Here is a 10,219-nt window from a genome sequence, read left to right as displayed (position 1 = left end):
TTGCTAAATGTTAATCTCAGGAATTGTGCTGTACCATTCATTTTACATGGTTTAGTATAATTTTTCGTTCTACTTTACACTTCATGTTTTAGAAGACATATATTATATGTATATTGTACTCTTACAAATTGTGTAGAACTTTTTATATGTTTTAAACGTGCGAAAATCATCACGCTTAATCCCAAATAGCAACGCTAATTTAATTAATCTAGTCCATTGACACAACCGCAACGCAAAGTCATTCAGAATCCACCGAAGAAATTCTCCGATCAATATTGCATTCGACGATTTACAATTGGCATATTTTTCAATCGAATTGAGTGCGAGAATGGACGGCACAAAAGGTGGATTCTTTTCTACCCCGCTTTCCTTCCAATTCCCTCCTTTTCAATCCCTAGACCGTACTATTCTTATTCCCCGGCGCATTTCTTAATAATGAACCACTTTAATCCTGCTCACGAGGAAATATCCGATGGTTGTATTTCTAGTTTTTCCCTCGTCGGTGAAACGAAACAATTAATCAATGATTAAATAGATAATTCACAAAATAATATACACATAATTTCTAAAACTTTTAAACGAGAAAAATCATAAATTTTTCATTTATTCATTTTTCTACGATGTTTCTATTTAATAAAACGAAATTTAGAAATAGGTATTAAAATCTAAGCTCTCGGGGCCAAAACTGAAGAGGAAACAACTTTTGCTGCGAATGAGAAGCGATGCTGAGAATACACTTGAAGACTGAAATGCATGGCGCCATATGTAAATATTGGCTCTATAGCACGTAGCAAGAATGTGTGTTGTGTGTGTGAATTCTTTAAAAGTGTGGCATGGTTGGCTTAGAGAAAGTTTCTCGATAGTTATAAGCAAATTGTTGAGAGGAATGTTCGACAGTTGTCAGTGAGTCCTTGTAAAGTAGTTAGGAAGTTGTGAATCGGTGTTATCGGTGAATCGGCAATTGTTAATCATATTTATATGGAAATACTTAGATATCTTTATTTATTCATCTAATGTCGATTCCGTATTAACAAATATGTTCTATTTGTGCTAAATCTTTTGTCAGAAAATTTCACAGGCAAATAAAAATACATATTAAATGTCTAGGATTAATTAAGGTGAAATGAAATTAAACTGAATAACAAATTTTTTAATTATTTCTCTCTAATATGCAGATATATCAATATATCAAGTGTTTCTAATCTTTTTTCCTATACATCCTATTATTATGGAATTATGGAAATTTAATTAAAATATTTTTTACGCAAGATTGTCCAAAGAAAAAATTCGTAACAGTAAACATGTAAACAACTTTCTAGAGCAAAATTCAACAAACATTTGATAGTCCTGTGTCTTCGTAGAAATCTTACGCATATACAAATTTGTATCATGCCAACGATAAAAAGATAATAAATGTGTGTAGATATGGAAACAACCTTGACTAACTACACTGCCACAGTTTATTTCATATCGACACCGCCACTTATCGGTTCGTCATTACTGTTTCTTGGCCATTCCATTCGTATCGTTCGAACTTCTATCCTCACAGTGACTGTATTGCAATGTTCAACCTTATCCCCATGTATAGTTTTTGAGAATAATTTCTTTCTTCTTGTACATAAAAGTCAAACTTCTCTCTCCACTCATTCGCCGTTATAATGAATTTCCAGTTTCTACTATCAGTGATTAGTTGTGTAATATTCAGTGTTAATGGTGCAAGAATCTTGGTGTTATTTCCGCATCAAGCAAAAAGTCACTACATCGTGTTCGAGCCATTGTTGAAGAAACTTGCTGAAAATGGTCATCAGGTGGTGTCAGTGAACTTTTTCCCTCAGAAAACGCCTTTGCCTAATTTTACAGATATTGATATAAGTTCGAGTCTACCAAGTTTGGTTGGCACCAAGACAGTGTCAAACTCTTTTAAAACATTTAAATGGGAAGTACTTAGGGGAGTGCTTAGTCATGGTGCACCATCATGCGATCCTGTGCTCAATCATCCGGCGTTGAAGAAGCTTCTGCGATCGAAAGAAAAGTTTGACGTTTGCATCATCGAGCTCTTTGCCACTGATTGTTTTCTTGGTATCGTTCATACTTTGAACATACCGCTTGCAGTTGGAGCTACCAGTAGCACCATTCTACCATGGACGAACGAGATTATGAGGAATCCTGAAATCCCTAGCTATATCCCGAACTGGATGAACGGTTTAACGGATCAGATGAATTTCTTTGAGAGATCCATTAACTTTGTGGATTTTCTAGTCACCAAATCTGCATACAGGTGAAGCGAATTAATACTACTGTATCGTGTTTACTATTGTAGAATCGTTGTAAAATATTATACAAATTCATTTGCACCTACAAATTTCCCATAAATATATAGAAATCAGCAGTTGAATTATGTTAAACTAGATGATTATGTTCAGAGATGATACGTAGTATTGAATTAAGTGAAATGAGACATTTATAAGCTTCGTTTGTTTTCAAGAATTTAACATAAGTATAATTTTGTATACACACTGATGGCAAAATGATTTTTGTTAAAATAAAGCGTTAAAAAGTTTCACTGCGGAATTGGTGCGTTGATTAATTAATTTTTATGCCATGATTGGTAACAAGTATTTTATTGTTGCTTCACATATTGTGAAGTAAATATATTATGATAAGTTATAACTACTTAAATCAGAATGCCTATTTTATAAGATGTAACACAAACTTGTATACATGGTCGTCTTCCAATGGATGATCTTCTTTCAATGAAACATAGTATATTGTACATTTGTTTTTACGAATTCTCTGTAATATTGCAATCGTAGTTTTATTTATGCAATAAGTAATTATTCAGACGGAGTAAAGGGTAACAAGCTTCATAAATCTTCTAATCGAAGTAGCCAATGCTGTTCGTGTCAGAACGTTAAACAAAGTACTTCCAGATTTTCTAATTTAATTCCTTATCCGAGTATCTACTTCACGTGGAATCCGCCGTGTCAATACTCGACACTTCCAATTCTGTTACAGATACTTATCAGATAAGCCAGGTCACGAAATTGCCAAAAGACATTTCGGTGACGATCTGCCCGACTTTGACACTCTAAGATCGAGAATATCATTGGTATTAACAAACGGACATGCAGCAGTTAGCACTCCGCGAGCCTTGGCGCCAGGATTCAAGGAACTGGGTGGTATTCACATACTGTCATCAAATCCACCATCGTTGCCGGGAGATCTTCAGAATTTTCTTGACTCGCACAGCAAAAACGGTGTTATTTACTTTAGTCTAGGATCGCAAATAGACTCGTCCACCATGTCGGAGCAGGCGTTAGCAGCTTTTTACAGAGCATTCGAGCAAGTACCGCAGCAAATACTATGGAAGTGCACCGGAGGGAAAATGCCCACGCTGCCCAAGAACGTTAAGTGCATCGAATGGGCGCCCCAGCTCTCCATATTGTGTACGTATATATTCTTCTTTACTAGTACCGGAAAGTTTAAGCATCGAGAGAATATTATCCTATGGTGGCCATAAAAAACCTGCGAATGCTTTTATGCGTGGTTTTTGCTGCTTTCCGTGTCGAAGGTTCCGTAACTTTCTCGTGTTCTCGGCTCGGGTTTTCGATCTGTACATTTATGAGCAAAATGTTGATCGACTGAACAGAGGTATGTTATGTTGGAAGAAAATAGTATGTAGAAAGAAGTACGTTATGGTGGAGTAAAAGTATATAGTAAAATTCTGAACGACGAACATATTCTAGTAATATTTATGCTATGTACTCATTTTAATATTAGTCTTGTCAGTACCTTTAATGATACTTAAATAAGCGATAGACGGCGTGAAAATACAAACTGTAGCAGTTAATTGTAACGCAAGAAAGATCTGATTACATAATTCTTTTTGTGAAAAGATAAGTTTAGTAAGAGTAAATCTAGTCGCTAGAAAGCTAGGAATAAAGTTTCTACGAAGGGTCGTTAGAACAAAAACGATTTAAAATATTTGTTGGATGCACCGATCAAAGATACATAAATTTCATTTGTGCGTAAATTTGCAGCCTAGAAGTATCGCATCACGTTTTCTGCACATTTTCTAAAATAGAAAGAGAAAAGGGAATATAAATCAAAGAAAGAGGAAAGATTGAATGTAAATTAATGGAAGTAATTATTTCTTTAGTAATTATTAACGTTTATTATACTGACAAAAAATCTATTATCTTAAAGAAAGGAGACGTATTGGCGTAGAAGCTGACCAAATTATCATTACCTTTTCATTAAATATATAGAAGATAGTATTAGAATAGTAATGTAGAATATATTGCTTAATATAAGATATCGTGTTTATCATTCTCTTATAGTTTACATTTATTATCATTAATTAATAATAAGTAATAATAGTCACTAATCAATAGGATTAGTAATAATAACTTAGAGTAATTCATAATCGTACAATATTTAATGTTCATTTTTACAGTGACATCAAAAAATATATTATTTTTAATATATAACATGTTTTGTACGAGGAAGTTGAAAGATATAAATAAACATACGTATACTTTTAAGTTTAATAATTTAGGCGCATTGATTTTATATTTTTTGCGCGTTGAATAAGAATACTTTTAAGATTATATTTTTATCGTGAAATTAAATGAAAAAATTTATTTTTGTTTTGCGTATCCTCAGTTACAACGAGTAGTTGAATTTCAAATAATTCAAAGGTTTCGATTTTTCCCTTGACCTCCTGGTTCGTACCAATAATCTGTTTCGCGTATCTGTATTCGTATCAATAGGACAACAGTACATTCTCTCATACAATCGACAACTCCATTTATGATTCCGGATATTGAACCCTGAAATCGAATAAAACTGATTTAAAGTATGCATTAACGTTAAATAATTTATAGATCAATTTGCCCGAATATCGAGCACCTTTTATACACATTATCTACATATACTATCTACGTCCCATTTGTTGCCAATAATCCAGTTTTGTGTAGTCAGATATAATTGTAGTTTATTTTATAATATGATATTCAACGCTATCTATATAGCGTTTAACCTACCTCAAGTTTCTGTACCTCTGTCGTTTTAAATGTCCTAAGGAAACACTAAATAAGATGAATCCCCAAAAGGAAGTACATAGCTGTTACCTTCTAATGGAAAAGTGATATCTTTCAATTTATGCTCGTGAAAATTTTAAACTTGTTTAAGCTTCAGTAAAACATGAAGTATACATAGAAATAGTACAGAAGAATTGGATTTTTTCAATTTATAGATACTTCTAAAAATTGATATCAGTTCGTTATCAGTCAAAAACACGTGTATCTCTACTTGACTAATCTTTAAATGCTCTTTCCTCGATTACTAATTTTCCATTATTTTTGATTCTTTCTGGCTGTCGAAATATTAAAAATGCTACAATACATAAAACCCTGACCTAAATATTCTAAAATACATATGGGATTTATATCGAACCAAAGGTGAAAAGGAAACGTAAAGTAGAAATCAGTTTTATAAAATACTGAAAACAGAATGGTAGAAAATACGATGTGAGTTCGTTGAATTATTCAACAGAATTTTTGAACCGGCGAAAGAGTAGAAAAAAGTCATAAAGCATATAAATTTTGAAAAATTAACGAATACCTTTGAAAGCGACTGCATACTAATTCATGAATTGAATATTTTAGACATCAATAGAGCTGCACTGCTAAATACGTATATGTATTTATTCCTGGAAATAAAATATTTGCATTTAATAAGACATTCATAGTACTATGTTTAAGCTATAAGTATTTAACTTGTACATTTTTTCTATACTACAAAATGAATAGTAATTTTTTATTTTTCACACAGAACACTTTTTTTGATATTTTTCCAGATTATATTAAAGAAAAAATGCTTTAGAAAAAAGATATGCAAGCGTGCCTTATGCAGAAGTAAATTAATCCTCGAACTTTGAAAAATAAGGTTAAGTGCATCACTATTGTCGAGCAACAAGCCTCAAAAAGCAACTCGAAACTTTCTTTCCTCTGAGATTGCCTGCCGAAAATTAGTTTGTTCAATACGAAAGAAGTGGAGCTTTAAAAGGAGAGCAAATCAATGTTTTGAATTGTAGTTACATAGATATATAATGAGCCGCGATTGTGTAATGTTTGCTATTGTTAACAGAAAGATGAAAATTTATAAGAAGTATTCCAATAATATTCCGATCGTACATCAACGAACTAAATCAATATAACATCTAAAGTGAATAGAACATCTAAAGAATATGAAAAATAAGATACATTTCTAGATATATTTTACACCATATAAAACTCATTTCTGATGTACGATAATATGCGAGCCATATAATTTTTCAAATTAACTTCAATTTTACTTTTATTATCGATCATTTTTATATTTCTCTGTGTATCACGTTCCATATTTATTCAATATTTACAATGCTTTTTCTTTTACTAAAATAAATATATACATGATAAAATAACATGTAAAATAAATTGCAAAATCTCATTTGATTTAATGAATATGAAAATAGATAATGAAAAACGACCAGAAATATTCGCCACGATTTTCAATTCCCCAAAAACCAGATCTACCTTGTAACACCTTGCTGTCTTTAATTATTATTCGTGAAAAGAGTGTTAAGCTGTGAAAATTTCTAAATCACGTTACTGACAACCGGTACATAATTTCCTTTGGTCGCAGTTCGCTCAGCTATTTTGTTTCGAATAAAATCTGTTTGTATGAGCCATTATTAAAGTTTATCGAGGTAGCGCTGTATTTTAATACCGCGATATCGTATGATTTGACATACGTGTCACGTTCAGAGCGTTATAGAATTCTGTACAATTCACGGATTTAGTACGTCGTAAATAAAGAGCAAGTTATAGGTCTAGGAGAATAATGTGTGAATTAGGACAGGCTTAAATTTAGGCTAGGTCTAGGTTAAATCTTGGGATGGATCCAAATTTCCACATACGTTACCTGCATGTTCCATTTCGTATGCTGTTAGCAATCAGATCGCTTTGTATGCAAACGATCGCTGTTCAAGTAATTGATTTAGACGCACAAACGAGATTCGAAGCGTTATTGACAAATTTGTTCATTATTCAATTTCTTGGTACATTATTCCCTCAAATCGTTGTCTTGCGATCTCCCGGAGTATTTCAATGAAGCTTCCCTAAAATATTTTTTCATTTCAATTGAAATTTCTTCGGCGTTATGTCTTTTTGTGAATATATGTAGTGATATATGTACATGTGAAACTATAACTATTCAACTGGAAGAATAATATTTGTTTAATTATGTAATCAATGCCGTCTTTTTGAATAAGTTTTTTATTCTTTTTGTTTCTTCTATTATTCCTAGTTACAACAATCGCTTGGTGTAAATTATTAGCGATGCGAAAGAATGAAGATGTAACTTAAGAATACAGATTACTAAGTAACGTGTATTTATAAAATCGAACTTTTATGTGCATTATAGCTCCCTAGAATGTGTAAATCATTCCATACAATATGTTCTTATTATTGAACCTAACATTTATTATTTTCACGGGATCGCTTCACGAGAAAAAAAAAAAAGAAAAGAAAAAATATCACAAAAGGTTTAACTTTATTGGTTTGAAAATTACCAGGTCACCCGAATGTGCGGCTATTTATTACACACGGCGGATTGCTAGGGGCTCAAGAGGCAGTTTATTGCGGGGTACCGATTCTCGGTATACCTCTGTTTGGAGATCAGCACTTGAACATGGCCTACTTCGTGAAAAAGGGCTTGGCTCTGAAGCTGGATTACCGTCAACTTTCATACGCGCTAGTATCGAACGCTTTGAACGAACTGCTCGTGAACAAGAGGTAATCAGAATCTTCGTTCTTCGTGCAAATGGAAATTTCATAGTTCGGGTAGCGAATCGAAGAATCAAGTGAGAGAAAGAACGTCAAAGAGATTTTCCCGCTAGCTCTACTTCATCAGCTATCTATAGACATAACATATTTTCCTTTATGACTATATGCGCACAATTGAACAAAATTCTACAAACTGTTTAAAAATATTTCAATTAAGTATATTATGGTACTTACGAGATAATCGAAGATATTTATATTTAGCAATACGTTTTACAAAGAAGAGACTTTTAGTAACTCCTTCTTCAATGAAATTTCAAAAATTTCATTTTCCAAGAAACTATACCAAAATTCCAAGAAACACAGATGGCGTATGGTGTTCGGTGCACAGATACTCTTCATCATCTGGAAATTGTAAACATCGGTTAAACGTTCTCGCCCGTACAGATGAGGGTAACATCGGAGGAACGTTTCTGCATTACAATTGTATCGGCGGTATGCATTTGGCAGATAGCAATCGCCTCCCGATAAACGGGCCACGCGTACTGAATTTCATCGTCGATTTTCGAATCGATCGTACATTAATTACTGCAAACTCCCCTCGCTGCCTCCCCCATTAATCGCCCGTCCTGCTACAAATCATTGTTAACGATTACAATTACTCCCAAGTGTAAACGTCTTCGTCGGTGAACATCGCAGATCTAAACGGTTTGAAATTTTATCGGCGCAACCGTGAACATTGTCGGTGAATCTATTAAATTTATTAAAAACGGTCTATTAAAATTGTAGCATGAATCTATAGGATTAATTAGCCAAAGTCGAAAACTTGCTTGTTAACTTGAATCGTTGCCGCGATAGGTAATCAAGTACAATAATGAAGTTAGTGTACTAGATTACATACGATACGTGTTTTAGCCGTGTACGGGATAGTTTAAACTGGAAGAACATTGGAAATTGTTCGGTGCAAATCGAGGATAACAATGTTCCAGTTGCCAATTTTAATTATACTGAGAACTTTTTAACTATCATGTTGTTTTTTAATTACGCAAATCATTTTTTCTGGTACACGAGTCGACAGAGTAAACATTTGTTGACGTATTGAATCGTTTAAGTAGAGTAAACGTTTAATAAATGAGAGACGTCAGTACTGAAAGCTGAATTTGAAAATTATTTAGTTTTCAATTCTTTATTAACATAGCTGCGATCCTCGACATTTGTAAATTTGATGAAAGTTTCCTTTCGTTTCGATCGAGAAAGGGGCTTTAAATGTTTGAAGAAAGTTTTCAGAGTAAACTTGAAATGAGAAACTGCACATTTGAATAATGATTCTTTCACATTTTCTTTAAACGTAAAAAATTTTTATTGGAGAATAAGGAGCTACAAACTTTAAATCGTTGGTCCTAATATTGAACTTAATGGATTATCATAGAGAAGGTGTTATTAAAATATTACATTAGTTTTGAAAAATATATGAGCAGTTAACAAGTGAAATTTACATACGTATATTACACACGTATATAAACAAGATAAAAAGTTTGCGGAGAGAATCGCGATAAGAAAATCTGCATCTCATAGCTAAACATAGGGTTTTACGTAGAGCTGCAGAGTAAAATAAAAGGCTACGTTAGCAGCTGATGCAGAGAATTTGTATATTGCAAACAATAATATAAAGTGTATTATCTCAAAACCAAGAGTCATACAAATTTAATACATAACAAATCCTTCAATTAATTGCAAAATAATTATCGAACAATTATTGATAAAATATGTGTACGTTCTTTATCACATTATTGAGATACTTAACATTAATTTACATTTTTAATGAAATATGAATGTACTTTCAAATATTTTAGAGAATATATTAAAATTAATGTTTACTGAAGTAACAAATTTAATAAATCCATAATAAATCTATAATAATTAAAATATAATTAATAAAATTATTATGAAATATAATAAGAATCATCTTGCAATTGAATATTTGAAAATGTTATTAATCAATTTTAATATTATGTGGAATATGGGGTGGAAGATACAAATAATTATAATATAATTCACAGCTACACGGATATGGCACGAAAAGCTTCTTCGCAGTTCAAAGATCGGCCAATACCGCCATTGGATGAAGGAGTTTATTGGATAGAATATTTACTTCGTCATGGACCAAATTCTTTAAAAACAGCAGCTGTAGAGTTAACATGGTATCAATATTTATTGTTGGATGTCATATCTACGATGGTAATCTCAATTATATTTACAATTTGGATCGTTTATAAATTATTTAAATTATTATTTTGTCGAAGAAAAATGGTGTCAGTAGACATTAATAAGAAACGATCATAATTACATTGCTATTCTTGAGCAAGATTCTAAGGAATTTATTAAATCTAAGG

General features: G+C 32.3%; 1 protein-coding gene across 1 annotated transcript; it reads left to right on the top strand.

Annotated features, from left to right (window-relative positions):
• Positions 1–1,528: 1,528 nt before the first annotated feature.
• Positions 1,529–10,219, top strand: LOC117204226 (UDP-glucuronosyltransferase 2B17-like). The gene is made up of 4 exons (XM_033441427.1): positions 1,529–2,278; positions 3,016–3,446; positions 7,619–7,838; positions 9,887–10,219. The coding sequence occupies exons 1-4, from the start codon at positions 1,659–1,661 to the stop codon at positions 10,167–10,169; spliced, it is 1,554 nt and encodes a 517-aa protein (XP_033297318.1). The 5' UTR covers positions 1,529–1,658; the 3' UTR covers positions 10,170–10,219.

The sequence above is a fragment of the Bombus bifarius genome, unplaced genomic scaffold (genome assembly GCF_011952205.1).
Source record: "Bombus bifarius isolate JDL3187 unplaced genomic scaffold, Bbif_JDL3187 scf7180000007977, whole genome shotgun sequence".
In the NCBI taxonomy this organism is placed as follows: domain Eukaryota; kingdom Metazoa; phylum Arthropoda; class Insecta; order Hymenoptera; family Apidae; genus Bombus; species Bombus bifarius.
Note: the sequence above shows the minus strand (reverse complement) of the source record. Positions and strands in the feature narration are given on the sequence as shown.

Coding starts and splice junctions, on each gene's coding strand:
- LOC117204226 (XM_033441427.1), top strand. CDS start 1,659: ATGAATTTCCAGTTTCTACTATCAGTGATTAGTTGTGTAATATTCAGT. Junction 2,279..3,015: donor GTCACCAAATCTGCATACAG/GTGAAGCGAATT, acceptor ATTCTGTTACAG/ATACTTATCAGATAAGCCAG. Junction 3,447..7,618: donor GCCCCAGCTCTCCATATTGT/GTACGTATATAT, acceptor GAAAATTACCAG/GTCACCCGAATGTGCGGCTA.